Source organism: Alexandromys fortis, unplaced genomic scaffold, assembly GCF_014885135.2.
Source record: "Alexandromys fortis isolate MF-2015 unplaced genomic scaffold, M_Fortis_MF-2015_v1.1 scaffold_408, whole genome shotgun sequence".
Taxonomy (NCBI): domain Eukaryota; kingdom Metazoa; phylum Chordata; class Mammalia; order Rodentia; family Cricetidae; genus Alexandromys; species Alexandromys fortis.
In genome coordinates this window covers 120,460-139,579 of record NW_026068283.1, presented here as the reverse complement: position 1 = coordinate 139,579, position 19,120 = coordinate 120,460, and the positions used below count along the sequence as shown (strand labels likewise).

The 19,120-nt window shown below is 47.7% G+C and overlaps 2 protein-coding genes across 2 annotated transcripts in view; both read right to left on the bottom strand.

The window, feature by feature from the left end:
- The window catches only part of Ppp5c (protein phosphatase 5 catalytic subunit), a 29,393-nt gene extending 28,537 nt beyond the window's left edge, over nucleotides 1-856 (bottom strand). The window contains exon 1 of the mRNA XM_050132194.1: nucleotides 27-856. Within this exon, the coding sequence (XP_049988151.1) occupies nucleotides 27-51 (25 nt within the window). The 5' untranslated portion in view covers nucleotides 52-856. The remainder of the gene's footprint in view (nucleotides 1-26) is intronic.
- A 101-nt stretch (nucleotides 857-957) lies between these two features.
- The window catches only part of Hif3a (hypoxia inducible factor 3 subunit alpha), a 41,350-nt gene continuing 23,187 nt past the window's right edge, over nucleotides 958-19,120 (bottom strand). Inside the window, exons 5-13 of the mRNA XM_050132206.1 lie at nucleotides 18,056-18,183; nucleotides 17,668-17,815; nucleotides 14,610-14,722; nucleotides 13,835-14,025; nucleotides 12,081-12,182; nucleotides 10,813-11,084; nucleotides 9,446-9,557; nucleotides 7,136-7,217; nucleotides 958-5,624 (exon numbers count right to left, since the gene is read on the bottom strand). Of these exons, the coding sequence (XP_049988163.1) occupies nucleotides 5,527-5,624; nucleotides 7,136-7,217; nucleotides 9,446-9,557; nucleotides 10,813-11,084; nucleotides 12,081-12,182; nucleotides 13,835-14,025; nucleotides 14,610-14,722; nucleotides 17,668-17,815; nucleotides 18,056-18,183 (1,246 nt within the window). The 3' untranslated portion in view covers nucleotides 958-5,526. The remainder of the gene's footprint in view (nucleotides 5,625-7,135; nucleotides 7,218-9,445; nucleotides 9,558-10,812; nucleotides 11,085-12,080; nucleotides 12,183-13,834; nucleotides 14,026-14,609; nucleotides 14,723-17,667; nucleotides 17,816-18,055; nucleotides 18,184-19,120) is intronic.

Below are 19,120 nucleotides of genomic sequence, written 5' to 3'. Positions count from 1 at the left end.
GCATGCTAGCCAATCACTTTACCCACCAAGGAACTTCCTCAGGAAAGACATTCAGGGCAGGAGGCACAGCAAGGGCAACTACTTGAAAGAGGTTTTCTTGCCTGTGAGGAACAAGGGTGAGGGATAGAAGAGTGACAAGTACAGAGACGAAACAGAACAGACACACCCTCCCACGCAGGAACCTGCAGACTCACAGTCTCCCACGCAGACACACACAGCAGGCACGCGCGCGCGCACACACACTCTTCTGGAATTGCTGTGCTAAACAGTCCCACACGCATATGCAGGATCGCAACACCACACAGGCATTAAAAAAGAAACCACAGTGCTGGGCTGGAGACGTAGATCGATTGGTAGACTGCTCGAGGAGCACGCAACAAGCTCCGGTTCAATCCCCAGAACCAAATAAGACAGGTTTGGTGAAGCATGCCTGTAATCCCAGCACGAGGGGGATAAAGACAAGAGGATCCAAAGGTCTTGGCTACACAGTGAGTGAAGGGCCAGTCAGGGATATATAAGACCCTGAATTAAACAAACAAACAAATGTCACAGGCTACTGTGAAGCATCAGCAAGTAAAGATGCTGCCACCAAGCCCAATGAACTGAGAGTTTGATGCTCAAGATCCATACGGTGGAAGGTTAGAACCAGCTCCTGCAAGTTGTCCATCGATGTTCACACATATGGCATGGCACCCACATCCCAACTCACGCATGAGCACACATACACACACACACACATCAGAGAGTAACATGGATGCCAATTGTGGTGGTACACCCCTATTATCCCAATACTTACGATGTGGAGGCAGATGGATCAAAGTTGAAGGTTATCCTTGGCTACATAGTGAGTTTGAGGCTAGCATGGCCTACAATAGTCTCTGACAAACAGCTAATGGATACCAGCTACATGGTGCACCCACACCCTTCAAAGCAACCGCACAGATGAGTCAACACAAGTCTCTCTGGTGCCTACCAAGGCGAGGTCTTTATGCTGGTTTTGGAGACATTTTTGGGTTTTTGAGCCAGCATGGCTGGGCCGTGTCCTTCCTCTCTCCTACCCAGGACAGTTCCTTCCACTGAGAACCCACAAAACCCATGATAGGAGAGAAGGTTCACACCCTTTCCCCTGTAGCACCTGGACAGGCCACCTCTTGATAAGACAGATTGAGTGTCGCCTTCCATAGAGTCATGAATGGGACAGAGAGGGGAGCCTTTTTCTGTGGAAGACCAAGAGTAGCACCATTGTAGAAAGGGAGCTGCGAGTAAGGAGGGTGCATAGCTGGTGGGAGATAGCTGAGGGGTCCTGCCCTCTCTCCCCACCCCAAGATAAGCAGATAGGGCTGTGCATGTGCCCGTGCGGCTGGATTATGGATTCCCCTAAGGAGAGGAGGGAGGCCCAGGTCTTTAGAGGCCTGGAGAAAAGTTAAGAGCATACCTGGAGGCTTGGGGTGAGGAGTGAAAGAGATGCTAGGGTAGAGAATTTTTAGGGCTATGAAATAGGAGGGCCTTGAGCATGAAGTTCATGAGCATCGGATCTGGAATGGGAAGACTTGAGATTTAAGGGAAGAACTGGGACAGGTACAACGAGGGCCAGGAAGCCCAGAACAGAGCTAGAAGATTAGATTTGGACCTAAAGAGTAAGGGATATGAGGTCTTGGACCAAGAAAACCTCAGAGTGAATTCTAGATTCTACAAGAAACATTCTACAACAAGCCCATTTGGAGGTGGCGTTCTAGAAACCAAAGAAGTAGGATCAGAAGCCAGAGGCCTAGCCCAGTGATTTATGAGTAATGGTAGAATTAGAAAAGGCCTGGGGGAGGGCATGTGTCTCAGCTGGTAGAGGGCTTGCTCGTCATGCATACACAGCTGGGTTTCATCCCTGGCACCACATAAGGTGAGTGTGATGGTGCACACATGTAAGCCCAGCATTTGAGACGTTGAGGAGGATAGAGGATCAGAAGTTCAAGGTCAGCCTTGCCTATGTAGTGAGTTGGAGGCCATCCTGAGCTACGTGAAATCCTGCCACCCCCAAGAACTCAAAAACTAAATTCTAGAATTCAGAGATTTTTGGGATCTTACAATCTAGAATGAAAAAGAGTTGGTATCTAAGGTTTAGAACTAGAGAAATATATAATGCAAGGCATTATCAGCTGATATTTTCAAGATGTGTTCTAGATTCAGGTTAATTTGAGTCATACGATCTGAAGTCAGGAGGACTGGGCAACTGTGGCATCTAGAACCAAAGGAACTCACGGCATAAGGTCTAGAATCAGAAGACATCTACAGAGGCTGAGTGTGGCTCAGTTGGTAGAGTACTTGCCTAGCATGCATGATATTCGGGGTTCAATCCCTGGCACCACACACAACCAGGCGTGAGTGTAATCCCTGCACTTGGGAGGTGGTTGAGGTCATTCTTGACCACTTGGCAATTTAATGTTGAGTTTTGAGACACTGTCAAAACAATAACAAAATCCAGGTTTTTCTTTTGTTGTTGCTTTGTGTTGTTTTGGTTTTTCAAGACAGGGCTTCTCTGAGTAGCCCTAGCTGTCCTGGAACTCACTTTGTATACCAGTCTGGATTCAACTCAGAGAGGTCTGCCTGTCTCTACCTCCCAAGGACTGAGATTAAAGGTGTGTACCATCACCCCCTGGCTTGATATTTGAAGCTCAGTTATCTGAGATCAGGGAATTCTGGAAGTTTCAAGTCTAGAGTTTGCATAGTCTAAAACCTGGGGATGGTGGAGGTAGTGAAATCTAGAACCCAAGAGATTGGGCATATGGTGTCTGGCTCCGAACAGCCAGCTCTAAGTTCAAGACATAAAATTCGCTTTACCCTTCTTTACTGGGGGAAAGCAGTTCTTGAATTCTTGCGTGCAGAAACTTGGGGAGAAATAAGAAGGCATTATGAGGTTTGGAACCAAAATGATCTAGAAATGAGATTTGGATTTGAAACAAAATATCTTACAGATGAGAAAGACTGGTGGTACCTACCAGAAGTTTGGAGTTGTGGTCTCCAGAAACAAGAAGGGATCGTAATTATAAGGTCAACTGAACTCAGTCTCAAAGGCCTCAAATTCCTAGACACTTGGGAGGCTTAGGCAGAAGGAACGTGAGTTCAAGGCCTACCTAGGTTTAGAGAGTGAGTTCAAGGTTAGTCTGAGCTTTTGAACGAGGTCACGTCTCAAAACAAGAAATGAGGCAGTGGTGGTTCACGCCCTTAATCCCAGCACTTGGGATGCAGAGGCAGGTGAATCCCTGTGAGTTCAAGGCCAGCCTGGTCTACAAGACCTAGTTCCTGGACAGCTAGGACTGTTACACAGAGAAACCTGGTCTCGAAAAACAAACAAACAAACAAACAAAAAAAAACCCAAAACCAAAACAAACCAAAACAAAACAAAAAAACAAAAAGCAAACAAGAAATAAAATAGGGAGCCGGGTGGTGGTGGTGCACACCTTTAATCCCAGCACTTGAGAGGCAGAGGTGAGCAGATTAACAGGTGCAAAGTCCTGGATTTAATCCTCAATACCACACACACACGACACAAAAACGGTCTGCAATGACAGGGAACAGAAGACAGGGAATCGCAGGGATTTTGAAGAAGTCTAGAAGCGGAGGATATTACAGGATGAGTTTTGTAGTAAGAGGATTCTGGTGGTTGTAGACTCTAGACCCAGAAAGCCTTACAGATGATGTAATTCAAACCACACTTTAAAGCACTGTGAGGTTTGAAAACAGATACAACTGGGGGCTGTGAGAGCCAGTCCAAGAAAGAGCTGAAGACTATGAGATCTAGCATTAGAAGGGTTTGAAGAAACTGTAGCAGACCATGGTGGAAGTGATGCAGTCTGGAGTCAGCGGGAAGTCAGTGATAGCATAGTCTAGAACCAGGGAATGTCAGAGAAGGCTAGTGGTCATACAGTTTGGAACCAATGAAGACCAGAGGCAGCATAGCCTAGAATTAAAGATGTTCACAGATATAGTCTAGAGTAGCAGTTCTCAACCTGTAGGTTTCAACGTTGCCCTTTGGGAGTTGCATATCAGATATTCTGTATAGCAGATATTTACATGATCATAACAGTAGCAAAATTATAGCTATGAAGTAGCAACAAAAATAATTTCATGGTTGGGGTCACCACAATGTGAGTAACTGTATTAAAGGGCTGTAGCATTAGGAAGACTGAGAACCACAGCTCTAGAACCACAGAAGATTGGAGGGCCTATACTCTAGAACCAGAGAAAAGGTCAGAAAAGTGGCACAGTGTAGAACCACAGCGGGGTCATAAGGTGTGCAGTTGAGAATCAGTTAAAGACCAGAGAACGTACAGACTAGGAATAGAGAAGGCTAGAGGTTGCATAGTCTAGAACTGAAGAAGACAGGATTAACACAGTTTAGAACCATGGAGGCCAGAGGCCACAGTGTCTATAACAAGGAAGGCCAAAGGCCATAAGCCTAGATCCAGAGGAGACCAATGGTGGCACAGTTTAGATTCAAGGAAGGCCATAGGCCTCACAGTCTAGAAACGGGAAAGGATGAGGGATATGGAGTCCATGGATTGTGCATTTTAGAAGGAAGTAGAAACTCTAGAACCAGAGAGTCCACAAGCCTCTAGAACCAGGGAAGGCCCAAGGGCATACAATCTAGAACCAAGAAAGACCAGGGGCTGCATGGTCTAGATACAAGGAAGGCCCTGGGTCTTGTTGTCTAGAACCGGGGAAGATGGAAAGTGCTACAGCCTAAGACCTGGGAAGGCTAGAGGTTGTACAGTCTACAAACAGTGAAGGTAGGAGTCAAGTATTCTAGATCCAGGAAAGGTCAGAGATTATGCGTCTGCTGAGTAGAGGAAGTTGCTGGATATACCGAAAACAGGAAGATCACAAATGAAGACATTATTTAGGGTAGGAAGTCAGGAGCAGAAATAGCAGGCAGATTGGGTGGCAGCTTGGGAGGCTGAGACTCCACAAGTCGCTGGGGGTGAGGTCTGACCCTGAGTCTACCCACCTTTACCACCCACTGAGGAGGGGGACATCGCAGTCCTACATTGCTGCGAACCCTGTACAATGCAGAGTGCCCGAATGAGTTATTGTGAAAAGGATAAAGTAAAGTGGATAGAAGGAAAACAAAAGCAAACACAAAAAACAAAAAATGTGATTATGGTTGTCCAAACTCCATGGGGCCAGGATCAGAGGCAAATCCCTGATTCTTCCAACCCTTATTCTCCCAAATAAAGCAGAGTCAGAGAAAGGGATAGTGAGGTAACCAACTATGGAGAATCCCAAGAGAAGTCCTGAGAGGAGGTGGAGGGGGTCACGCACCCCCTCCCAGAGGTCACTGAGCTGCAAATAATCCAAGAAGCCCCTGAATGGGTGAAGGCAGAGGGTTGGGGGGTCTGAGGTAGGACTGAGGCTGGCCGGGGGTGTTGGGGGGCACTCAGAGGAGAGAGGCCCCATCCTGGATGTGAGCTGCTGGTGTGGAGTGTGGCTTAGTCCTCTCTGGGGTAGAAGAAGGGATCTGGGAAGAAAGCTGACTCAGTGGGCCTGGGCCAAGCCTGCCGCTGGTGGGACGTGGTTCCTGGGCTGGGTAGTTTCCTCATGCTGGTAGAGAGAGAGCAGCGAGGGAGCTAGTCCTGCAGAAAAAGGGAAGGCCAATCAGGAGAGAATTAGCACCCATCTAAATATGCACCTGCATCTAAAAGCAGGGAGGCATGCTGGCAAGATAGCTCAGAGGGTATAGGTTCCTGCTGCAAACCCTGACCGGCTGAGTTCTGTCCTTAAAAGCCGCCTAATGGAGGGTGAGAACAGACCACTGAGTTTGATCCTCAGGACTCACTTGAAGTTTCAAGTGTGACCAAAGCTTTTGAGCGCTGCAAGGTAAGATCACTATAAAAAGACAAACAAAGCTTTTGATAGCAGCACAGTAGGATCACCATAAAAAGACAAAGGAGCCGAAGGCTGCAGAACCAGCACTGCCCCACCCGGCAGTCACAAGGGGAGGTGTTCCTTGAGCAACTTACTATACAACAGTTCTTGGGTGGATTCTGTCCATGCAGCATCTCCATAAGTTCATTTCTCCAAACAGGTCCTCCATTAAGAACTGTATTCATAAGCTCCCACTGACAGTTAAGGGACTTGAGGCTTTATGGCAGCTGTCCCGAAGCCACATGGCTGGGAGTCGCCTTGTAGGGTTACTTCAATTAGGTCAAGCTTCGAAGTGGAGCTCTCTCTGGGCCTACCCCAAGGGGTAGCCGTGGTAAGTTCTTACCCTCCTTAGGGTCTTTCTTTCTCTCCACAGGACTCAGGAGAAGAGGGAAGGAAGGGCTACCTGATGGCACCCTTTGTACTTGATAGTTTTGTGTCAACTTGACATAAGCTAGAGTCATTTGAGGGGAAAGAACCTCAACTGAGAAAATGCCCCCATAAGATCGGGTTTTAGGAAGGCTTATAGGACATTCTCTCTCTCTCTCTCTCTCTTTTGTTTTGTTTTGTTTTTAGAGACAGGGTTTCTCTGTGTTATCCTGAACTTGATCTGTAGACCCCACTGGCCCTGAACTCAAATCCACCTGCCTCTGCCTCCTGAGTGCTGGGATCAAAGGTGTGGGCCACCACCCGGCTATAGGACATTTTCTTAATTAATGATTGATGGGGAAGGGCCCAGCCCATGGTGGGTGGGGCTATCCCTGGGCCGGTGGTGGCTCAAGCCTTTAATCCCAGCACTTGGAAGGCAGAGTTTAAGGCCAGTCTTGATGGCTCCAAAACCTGTTTCACACAAACAAAAAACCTCAAAAAAGAAAAGGAACGGAAAATAAAAAAGTAAGCAGCTGGGCAAGCCACGGGGAGCAAGCCAGTAAGCAGCACAGCACCCTCCACAGTTTCTGCATCAGCTCCTACCTCCAGGTTCCTGCTCTGCTTGAGTTCCTGCCCTGACTTCCCTCCATGATGGACTATAGTGTGGAAGTGAAATAAATCCTTTCCTCTCCAGGTTGCTTTTGGTCATGGTGTTTCATCACAGCAAAAATAACCCTAAGTTACCCTCCCTCACCTACCCCTGAGATGGTTCCATTCTTCTGTTAATCATTTGTGGAACCATCCAGAGTAGAAGTGACTTGAAGTTCTGTATACCCAAGCTGTTGCGACTCACCTAAGGCCTCATGGGAATCCAGGAGTGGGGTTCTTGGATCCTGCTGGTTCCCCGGGAATTGTCGACCTTGCAGAAGAAAACTCTGGGAAGTTAGGGAGACGGAGCTGTCACCATCAGCATCAGCATCACCATCAATGTCATTATCAGTACCATGACATCATCACCAGCATCAGTAGCAGCTTCACTACTCTCATGATTAGCATCAACCACAGCACAGGATCTTTAGCATCATCAGCCCCACCTATATCACTTCTATCACTAGTATCAGCAGTACCATCACCATCATTAGCATAATCACTCTCATCATCACCATCAGTATTATCACTCTCATCAGCATCATCACCATCAATCAGTATTATCACTCTCATCAGCATCATCACCATCAGTATTATCTCTCTCATCAGCATTAGCACCATCAGCACCATTACTCTCATTAGCATCGTCACTACCATCACTGTTTTCAGCAACAGCTCCATCATCATCATCATCATCATAACCACCATCATCACCTGTCTGACAAGACAGTATGGTGCAGCTGTTAACTGGAGTCTGGTGAGTACTAGTCATCCAAGAGACTTTGGGAAAAATCACTGTTCTAGATGTCCTCTGGGTGGTCCTCCCGCCTTTCCCTTCCTCTGTGACCCAAGAGGCTGATCCCATTGCTGTGCAATTTTGCTGTGTTTTCCTGCTGTACTCAGATGATGGACCACCCTAGCAGGTGGGAGGAGGAAGGTGGCATTCTAGCTGTTTGCCTGCTATGGTTGGCTATGCCCCACTCCGGAAGGCGTTAGGCCTTAATCCTAGGGGCTAGTGCTGGCCCTGATGCTGCAGCAGCCGCGGGCTCGCTTGCACTGTCCTCACACCATCCACAAGCTTGTTGACTTCTTTCCAGCATCCCATTTGGGTGTGCCACGGAGACGGACTGATCACGCTGCTTATCTTCCTCCATGTAATCTGTCTCACCATAATGATGACATTGATTTATGTAAGCATTTCTCAAGACAGGGTTTCTCTGTGTAGCCCTGGCTGGCCTCAAATTTACAGAGATCCACCTGCCTCTGCCTCCTGAGTGCTAGGATTAAAGGCTTGCGCCACCATGACTGGCAATATTTGTTATTATGAAGCAATATTAAAGCGTACTCAAAGGAATAAATAAGTTAATCTTGTGAGATACTTATTGCAGCCAGGGTGAGCACACAGTAATGAAGAGCTATTGATATTATCACTCACATCTTTCATATGCAAACATTTCTTGCAGACCCTGGAACTGAGTTCTTTGGGAGATAGGGAGGTGTTAGACAGAGGCATTGTGGAAGTCATACAATCCAGGGTGGCTTTACCAAAAACAAACAAACAAACAAACAAACAAAACAAACAACAACCCAGCCAACCAAACAAACAAAAAACAGATTTTGCTCATTGTGCAGAATAATGTTTATCTTGATTTTTAAAAAAACTTTTGTTGCTATTTTTTTAAAAAATTATTTTTATTTTATATGTATTAGTGTTTTATCTGCATGTATGTCTGCGTGAGAGTGTCAGATCTTGGAATTAGAGACAGTTGTAAGCTGACATGTGGGTGCTGGGAATTGAACCTGGGTCTGCTAGAAGAACAATCAGTGCTCTTAATCACTGAACTATCTCTCTAGCCTCTCTTGCTTTGTCTTTTGAGACAGGATCTTACTATGTAGTTCATGCTGACCGCAATCTGCTAATCCTCCTGCCTCAGTCTTTCTAGCATTGGGGTTATGGGCGTGGCCACCACACTCAATGTTTATTCTTTAAACTCTGCAGTGGTACTCCAGATCCTAGGCTGTCTCATGTTGGAGTGGGACCACGGAAGCAGAGACGATTCCTCCTCATCCGACGAACTGCCTCATTCCTCTTTTTTTTTAAAAATATTTATTTATTATGCATACAATATTCTGTTTGTATGTCTGCAGGCCAGAAGAGAGTACCAGACCTCATTACAGATGGTTGTGAGTCACCATGTGGTTGCTGGGAATTGAACTCAGGACCTTTTGAAAAGCAAACAATGTTCTTAACCACTGAGCCATCTCTTCAGCCCTGCCTCATTCCTCTTGACCAACTTTGTGTCTCTTCTTAGTGATAGCTATGTATTTGCAAAGTCATTTCATGCCCATTAGCAGACTTAAGAGGATCCAGGTCCTGTCTGCAGCCGGACCTCCGATACTCTGTCTGGCTTTCAGTCAGCCACTGGTCCTCTCTGGTTTTCCCATCTATAAAACACGGGTTTGAAACCTGCTAGTTTCAGAGCAGAACCTCCAACCCCCAACTTCCTAGACCTACCAGGCTGAGGGGAGGCAATCGGAAGCTTCCAGGTTCCAGGCTGGGGGACCGCTTGGCAGGCTTTGTTTCCAGCTGCTCCATCCCTTTGTCCTCTGAGCTCTGAGCCAGGGCCCTGCAGAGACACAGGCAAGACTCAAAATACAACAAACCTGGGCAAGTATTGGTACCCTTGTTGGAAGCGAATGGTCTTCCCAAACAACTGTTTAGTCCTTTACATACATGCCTACCAATCCACCCATCCACCCACCAACCATCCTCTTATTCGTCTGCACTGTGACCTAAGTTTCCACACATGAACCTTCATTCACCTTCTCCCCACCCCCATCTATCCTTTCCCCACTCATCCTATCCACCCATCCGCTCACCTATCTGTCCACTCATTCATCCAGCTATCATTCTATCTTCTTCTTTTTCATCTGGTGATCCACCTATACTTCCATTCATCTTCTGATTAATCAACTCTCTCAAGATCCCATCCGTTCATCTATCCACTGATCTTTCCATTTGTCCTTCTCTCCACCCGCATATTCATCCACCCATCTAATCACCCATTCACCTCCAGCCACCATTCACTCATCTGTTAATATTTTATCTATTCATTTATCCACTTACCTACTCACCGACCCATCCACTGAATTTTTCTCCATCTCACACCCATCACCATCCATCTCACCATCCGTCCGTCTGTCCGTCCATCCATCCATCCATCCATCCACCCATCCATCCATCCATCCATCCATCCATCCATCCATCCATCCATCCATCCATCCATTCATCCATCCGGATATCCATCCATCCATCTCCCCACAATGGCAATATAGGTCAGCACTAGAGGACCTGCCTAGAACCCATCAGTGAGGGGACTGGGGTCATCACTCAGTAGTTGAGCACCTAGAATCCCCTAGTGAGAGGCTGAGCTTTGTAACCTTAAACATGTGACTGAATGTATCCAGACTGGGGGATTCTAGGTAGAGGCTCTACCACTGAGTCACACCCCAAGGCCCTCACTGGGGTGTTTCAGGCAGGTGCTTGGTCAATTCTAGGCAAGTTCTCTACTGAAGAGCTATATTCCCAGCCCCAGTTTCTTCCCATTAAAACAAAAAGAGTCAGTAATTCATATGTAAATGTGTCCCAGTGATTGATTCCTGGCTGCAGTGGGAGTTGGGTAAGTGGGGGAGAGCAGGAGGGGGCTCCAGTAGGGGGCTCCACGTAAAGGCTACAGAGGCTGCAATAAAACTGGCTTATGCGGGGAAGGCCTGGCTGGAGAGGTGGAGACGGGAAGCATGCTGAGGGATGGGGCTGATGCATGAGGGTGGGCAGGGATCTTCTATATGCCTGTGTTATATCCCTCTTTCACTGTGGCTCACCTCTTCCGAGTTCCAGGCATTGGGGAGGCTGTAGGGGGATCCCCCCTGGAGGGGCTGGAGCAGTTCAGTCGTGGATCGCTCCCCCAGCGGGGCAGCAAGGAGGGCTCAGGGATGGGGGGCGACAGGCCATGGAAGCTCCGAGCACGGGGTCTGCGGGCCATCCCAGGAGGTCTGCGGTGGGTCCTGGGCAATTGCTCACTGGAGTTGAGCTGGAAGTCATCATCCATGGAGATGTAGGGAGCCAGCATCTCCAAGTCCAGAGTGTCAGGGTCCTGTAAGGGGGCAGGAGGGAGTTTATAACAGGGGCTACGGCCTGGGGTGGAGCAGGGGGAGGGTCCTCTGAGTGGTCCGCCTGAAGAGCTGTTTTTCCTGCCCTCTCTCTCAAATGGGTACAAAGACTGTGTGCTAGTCAGTTCCTAAGGTGCTTCAATGATTCTCCTTGGGCACAGTCCCCTTCCACAGAGATCAATCAGTTGGCCTGGGTTTAAAAGAACAGGATGCTGTGTGTCCTTCCTGTTTAGCTGGAGGGCATGACAGCTGTGGCAGCTGTCATTTGTGTCACTGTCTCTGTGTGTCTCTCTTTCTGTGTCTTTGTGTTTTTGACCACGTCTCTCCCGCTCTGCCAGTAGTCCTGCCTTTCTATCTCTCCCTTCTTTGTCTCTCTCTCTCTTCCTATCTCTCTGTATATATTTCTTTGTCTCTGTCTCTTCTCACTCTCTCTCCCCTTCATCTGTCTCTTCTTAACCCCTGTCTCTCTGTCTTTGTATCCTTCATTTGTCCCTCTCCCTGTCTGTCTCCTTCCATCTTTCCCCTTCTTTGTCTCTGTGTCTCTCCAAGTGTCTTCGCTCTCTCACTGTCTTTCGTTGTCTCTGTCTCTATCTGGATGCCTGTTTTTCTGTTCCTCTGCCTCTGTCTCTCTCTCTTACCTTATCTGTTTCTGTCATTATCTATTTTTTTCTGTCTCTCTCTCTTCCCTTGCCTGTCCTTCTGTCTTCCCTTTCCCATCCCTGGTCAATGAAACAATGGTCTATCTATTCCATTGTCTATCAATCATTCTATCTACTCATCCATCCATCCATCCATCCATCCATCCACCATCCATCCACCATCCATCCATCCATCCACCATCCATCCATCCACCATCCATCCATCCATCCACCATCCATCCATCCATCCATCCATCCATCCATCCACCATTCACCCACCCATCCATCCCATCACCCTTTTGTAAAGTCAGATAAACTGACTCCTCTAAGTCAGTAACTCACCTGAGCTTTATCTAGATCTTTCTCCACAGTCTTGTTTTTCCTGGCAGTAGAGAGTCTGTATGCATTCTCTAAGCCCCCAAGCAACTGATCTGGGAGATCAGCCTGGAGGGAAGGAGAGCAGAAACACCAGAGATTGAGTCTGGAAGTGTTCACAATTAAGATCTTGGCATGGAGGTAGGAGTTTTTAAACTGGAGCTTGCAGGGATCAAAGAGCAATACAAACAAAGGTGGTTTTGTTTGCTTATTTTTGTTGTTGTTTTATTTTTTGCCTTTGTTTTTCTGAGACATAATGTAGCTGGGAAGGGTTTAGAATTTAGGCTCTTCCTGCCTCCAGTTCCTAAATTCTGGGATTACAGGCGTGTCTCATTATTCTTGGTTCTATCTATCTATCTATCTATCTATCTATCTATCTATCTATCTTCTATCTATCTATCTATCTATCTATCTATCTATCTATCTATCTATCTATCTATCTATCATCTATCTATCATTTTGAGGCAGGTTCTGTGATGGTTAGCTTTGTCAATTTGCCACAACCTACTATCACCTAGAAAGAGGGATTGTCTATGTTGAACTGGCCTGTGGAGATGTCTGTGGGTGATTGTCTTAATTAGTTAATTGAGGTAGGGGCTGGAGAAATTGCTTGGTGGTTAAGAAAATTTGTTGCGCAGGGTGATGGTGGTGCAAGCCTTTAGGAGGCAGAGGCAGGCAGATAACTGAGTTCGAGGCCAGCCTGGTCTACAGAGTGAGTTCCAGTATAGCCAGGACTATTATATAAAGAAACTGTCAAAAAACCCAAAAACCAAAACCAAAACAAAACAAAACCACAACAAGAAAAAGAAAAGAAAAGAAAGACAATTTGTTGCTTTTCCAGAGGATCCAAGTTTGATTCTGAACATCCACATGGTGGCTCAAAACTATCCAATAATTCCAGTTTTGGGGCTTCTGATGCCCTCTCTGGCTACCACAGGAACCAGGCACACATGTGGTACACATACATATACATGTAGACAAACAAACACACACACACACACACACACACACACACACAATTTAAACTTAATTGATGTGAGAAGACCCAGCCCACTGTGGGTGGCAGACACCATTCCCTACTTAGGGGTCCTGAGCTGCGTAAGCATGGGGAAATGATGCTGCACACAAGAGAGCATACATCCATTCATTTCTCTTTGCTCCCCACTCTAGATGTGATATGACCTATTGTCTCAAGCTCCTGTCATTGTGTCTTCCCTGCAGTGATAAAATAAAACCTGTAATTACGAGTCAAAATAAACCCTTTTCCCCCTGAGTTGCACATGAATGCAGATGCCCAGAGTTCAGAAGAGGTTGCTGGATTCTCTTGAGTTGGAATTACAGGTGGTTGTGAGCCATCCAATGTGGATGCTGGGACCCAAACTCTGGTGCTCTGCAAGAGCAAGCGCTCTTAACCACTGAGCCGTCTTTCCACCTCCCTTTGTCAGGACAGTTTATCACAGCAACAGAAATAAAACTAGAACAGGATCTCATTCCAGGCTGGTCTGGAACTCACTACATAGCTAAGGCTGGCCTTGAACTCAATCCTCCTTCCCAAGTACTGGGATCTTGAGCGTGTGCTGCCGTACTTACCTTGTAACTTCGGTCTTAGAGAAACCCATCTCATCTCTGAGACTGAGACATGAAAACAGAGGACAGCAAGACTCAAGTCAGAAGCCCAAGCAGAATGAGTTCTGTGTGCTCAGGGAGGTGACACTGCTTACCGGAAGAGGACTTTGGGGTCGACGCGTAGCCTGTGGGGTGCTGGGGGTGGCGGCTATGGGATGCCCATCCAGAATGGGTGCCATAAGGCGGCGCAGATCTGGGCTACAGAAACGGCGAGGGTCAGCAGCCAGGGAGGCCTCACTCAGGGCCGGAGGGTGCAGGAAGGCCAGAATCCGGGGAGCAGGTGCGTCTGGAGGATGAGCAGAACATAGTGGGATTACCGAGGGCTGAGGGCCAACCCCTGCTCTGCTGTGCTCAGCCTAGAGGATGACGGTGAGGATGGCCATTGTGTTTACTGTTCGAGAGGAGTGGCCAAAAGGCCTCATTCTAGGCCATTTCACAATCAGATTGCTATGGAGCCTTGGAGGGTCCTTGGGGAAGGGCTTAGTGGCTGCAAACAGCATCTGGCCATTGCATTCCTGTGTGTTAAGACTGGCTGGAGCATGCACCTCACCCCCAAGGAGCAGGGAAGTGTGAGCGACAGGGAACCACAGCGGGAGGAAGAGAAGGCGACAAGAAGCTCATGCAATCACCTCACTCTTGGATGTAGGGGGACTGGAAGGAAAGGCATCCTAAGCAGAGAAACGGCACGGGGGAAGGCGGTGAACGGAAAGAGTGTGGCATGCCCCGAGTGCCGAGAGGAAATCAGTGTGGTTTGGTGGACGAGTGACAGGAAGAGAGGCAGCAGACGGTCCCACAGGGCCTTGTCTGCCGCGTGAATGCGTTTGACCTTTCTTCTAGGGGTCCTCAGGAAACAATGGCCTTGATCCATACCTAGACTGTTGCCAGGGACACCCTTCTGTGAGGAGGTACCCCGCTGAGGGGGTCTGCGAGTGTGTTGCTCCGTTTGTTCCAGGGACAGCACCACTCCCGTCTCTTCTACCCGGCTGTAGGGGAGGGGGGAAGCAGGAGAAAGAACGGTGGGAGTCAGAGAGTGTCCTTGCCCACCTTCCTGCCCAGGTGGCTGCTCTTCCATGTCTTCCTACAGAGGTATTATCATCTAGGAGTTAAAGGGATGGGAATTTGCTGCTTTCTCACCAGGATTTATTTTGCTTGTTTTGAGATGAGTCTCGTGTAGCCCAGGCTGGCCTAAGCTAGGGATGGCTTTGAACTTCTGATTCTCCTGTCTTCAACTCCTGAGTGCTGGGCTTACAGGCACATACCACCATGCTCAGGTTATGGGGTCCGAGGATGGAACGCCAGGCTTTGTGTATGCTAGGCAAGCATCCTACCAACTGAGCCACATCCTTGGCCCCTCAGAAATGCTTTTACTCCCAATCTGTAATGGGATCTATCTATCTATCTATCTATCTATCTATCTATCTATCTATCTATCTATCTATCTATCTATTTGTTGTGCTGGGGACTGAACTCAGAACCTTATGCATGCTAGGCAAATCCTCCTCCAGGCTGCTCCTACAGTGGTGTTGAAAAGAAACTTAAAGCCTGGAGTGGTGCAGCCAACACGTATTCCAGTACTTGGGAGGCTGAGAGGCAGGAAGTTTAAGAAGTTGTTTTGAGCTACTGCCATGAGACCCTGTCTCAACAAGACAAAATAAAACAGAATTTGTTGGGCTTGATGGCTACTGCCTGTAATCCCAAGACTTTGGAGGCAGAGGCAGGTGGGTCAGGAGTTCAAGATCAGTCTTAGCTACATAGTGAATTTGATGTTGGTATGTTCTATAGAAAACCACATCTCAAAAAAAAACTTAAATAAGCCAAACCCATATTCTTCATTACATTTCCAAATATGAAAAATTCATAGCTATATTTCTATGAATAAGCATTTATTTGAGAAGCTTCTATTCATAGACATCTCCATCCTCAAGGGAACAGGTTTATAAATACATCCTTTTTCGTCCCCCGCACCTCCCATCCCACAGTCTCTGGCTCTGGAGACAACTCTAAGGCTGGCTGGGTAAATTGGCTTTGGAGGAGTGGATCTGAGGTTGAGGACCATGCATTCATTTGCATTTCATTAGCAAAAGCATCCCATAGGGCAGAATGCAAGTACATCTGGTGCTCCCAGCAGCTCCTGGAGAAGTTATGATTCTACCCTCACTAAGCCTATCCTGGGAACATACCAATTTAAGGTGGCCAGCTTTATCCCCCTGAAAGACAGAATGTACATAGTGACACGGGCACACACTTGGTACGCACAGACATAGAGGAATACCTGTATTTGGAGGAAAAGGACACTCACAAAAACCTCTATGCACTTTGTGTCATGTATATGCATGCAGACTGCATGGAGCTCATTCACTTATTCAATCCACAGACATCTCTCAGTTAAGCATCACTACACAGAGGTTGAGAACAAGAACTCTGAAGCTAGCATGTTGGGTTCAAATCTCAGCTCTGCCATTTCTGACTGTGTAACTTTAAACGTGTGACTGAATGTCTCTGGACGGGTGTTCTCTAGGGAGGGACACTACCACTGAGCCACACCCCAGCCCCTCACTGGGGGATTCTAGGCAGGGGCTCTTCCACTGAGCCACACCCCCAGCCTCTCACTGGGGGATTCTAGGCAGGGGCTCTACCCCTGAGCCAAATCTCCAGCTGTTCTGAGAGATTCTATGCAGGAGCTCAGCTCCTACTCCCCAACCCTTGCCATTTCCCCAGCCCCTCACTGGGCCATTCCAAGCAGGCACTCTACTCCAGACTTTAGCAATTTGAATTCCTAAAGTGAAAATATGCAGCAACATGACATGTGGCAAGGATGGGGAGCACTGGGGTTCACATACTCTGCTGGAGGGAAGGCAGAATGGCACAGCACTGTGAGAAGAATTTTCAGTTCCTTAGAAAGTTCAGTTTTCATGGAAACATATGACCTCCGCATTCCCCTCCTAGATGCTTACCCAGGAGAAATGAAAATGTTCATTCTCACAAGATCCCACTTGAGAATGTTTATAGCGGCTGTTTGTATAACCCCCCAAACAGGACACAGCCCAAAGTCCCCCAGCTGGCACACAGATAAACAAACAGTGGCTGATTCATTCTCCAGACCACTAGTCACCATGAGAAAGGAACTGTTGGTCACCACCTAGTCAGCACTCGAGAGCCTGAGGCAGGAGGATTGCTGTGAGTTTAAGACCAACTTGGCCTACATGAGAACCTGTCTCAAAACACCAACAAATTTTTTTTTTTGAGATAGGGTTTCTCTGTGTAACAGCCCTGGCTGTCCTGGAACTCGCTCTGTAGACCAGGCTGGCCTAAACTCACTGAGATCTGCCTGTCTTTGTCTCTTGAGTGCAGGGATTAAAGGTGTGTGCTGCCGCCACCACCACCCAGCAAAATAAATATTTATTTATTTATATGTGTATGGATTTTTGCCTGCCTATATGACTGTGCACCATGGATGTGCAGCACCCACAGAGGAAGATGCCTGATCCTCTGGGACTGGAGTTGCAGATGGGTGTGAGCCACCATGTAGGTGCTGGGAATTGAACCCAGGTCCTTTGGAAGAACAGCCAGTGCTCTTATCTGCTAACTCATCTCTTCAACCCATTGATCTACCACCAATAATTTTTTTTAAAAAATTAGCAAGGGGCCCTGGTGGTGCATACCTTTAATCCTAACATTTGGGAAGCAGAGGTAGGTATATCTCTGTGAGTCTGAGGCCAGCCTGGTCTACATAGAGTTCTAAGACAGTCAAGGTCACTTAGAGAAACCCTGTCTTGAAAAAGAAAACTAAAAAAGAACACACAGAGGCACACGTGCATTCAAATGGCCATACGCGTTCCACATAGGCACACATGTACACTTTCTTATACACGCACAAAGCACAGGTCTGCCAATGCATCCCTCTATACACATTACACCCTCTGCTCACCTGATCAGGAAGTGGACACAGATGATACTTTCTGACTGGGGGCCCCGTCCCCCTGACACCACTGTAGCCTGAGTCTGAGTCCACAGGTAGCCTCCAGTCCGGGCCAGAAAGCGATACTGTCCCGTTACTGCCTGGCCCTTGCTCAGCACTGGGGAAAGGATGGATAGGGGTCAGTGTCTTAGCAGAGACACCTGAGGACAGAAAGCTCAGGAAGCTGGAATTAGGGAGGAGAGGTCATAGAAGACAAAAATGCAGGCCCTAGCATTTGGGGTTCCGGAGGGCAGGAATCTCACAACACCCTGGGCTTTCTGTTCAAGAGATTGGGGATTGCTGTTAGGTGGGATCATGCAGCAGCTGCCTCTGGCCTGGGGACATGTTGGTCACCTACAAGTATGGATGCTCCTGCTGACTGCATCAGAGTCCAGTGCATGGATGTATTCGTAGGCAGAACAGCCAATCAGGTCATCAGGGCTGTAGCCAGCGACTTCTGCGATCCTGTAGTAAAATGGAGAGGTACTGTTCAAGGCCCAGATGGAGGGAAAGGGTAGGTGTTACAGACAACAACAGCAACAGAGAGACAAGGGGAGGGTAAGAAACAGAAAGAGAGTGTGACAACTTACACCTGTAATAACAGCACTCAGGAGGCTGAAGCAGAATTGTGAGTTTGACTGTGAACTGAAATACAGCAAGGCCATATCTCAAAAAACCAAGGGCTCAGGGCATGCCTTAGTGGTAGAGCCTAGAACCTTCCATTGAGGGGCTGAGGTGTGGTTCAGGGGTAGAGCCCCTGCCAAGCATGTGTAAGGCCCTGCATCCCACCATTAGCACCACAACAATAAGTAAATAAGTAAATGAAAAAGAAATTAACTAGGTGTGTGTATACGGACAGGGTGGAAAAGGAAGAAGCAGAGAAGATAAAGAAAATAATGTGAAAGAAGCATGAAGCTGGAGCAGAAACGACAAAAAGAAAGATTGAAAATGGTTATAGACTGAAAATGAGGCCCTTGTATTGTGCTCTGCACTGGGCGATGCAAGGAGTGATGAGGACAATGGCAAATAACAGGCACTATTCTCCTACAGGACAGCTGAGGACATGGAGGTGCAGAGAGGCGAAGCTACTTGGGCAGTGTTACAGACCCAGGCTGGAAATCCACGGCATCAGAACCTAGAGTCACTGCTTCCGAGCATGTAGCTAGGTTGGCAGAGACTTTCCTAGAATGCAGAGTCCTAGGTTCCAACCCCAGCATGCCTGTAATCCCATTCCTCGGGAGGTAGAGGCAGGGAGGTTAGAAGTTTAAGGCCATTCAGAGACAGACAGGCACACAGGCAAGCAGGCACACAAAGAATTTGGGCAAAACCGGACATACACACATACTGAGGGGGGGAGGGAGCGAGGGAGGGAGGAAGGGAGGGAGGGAGGGAGGGAGGGAGAGAGAGAGAAAGAGGGAGAGAG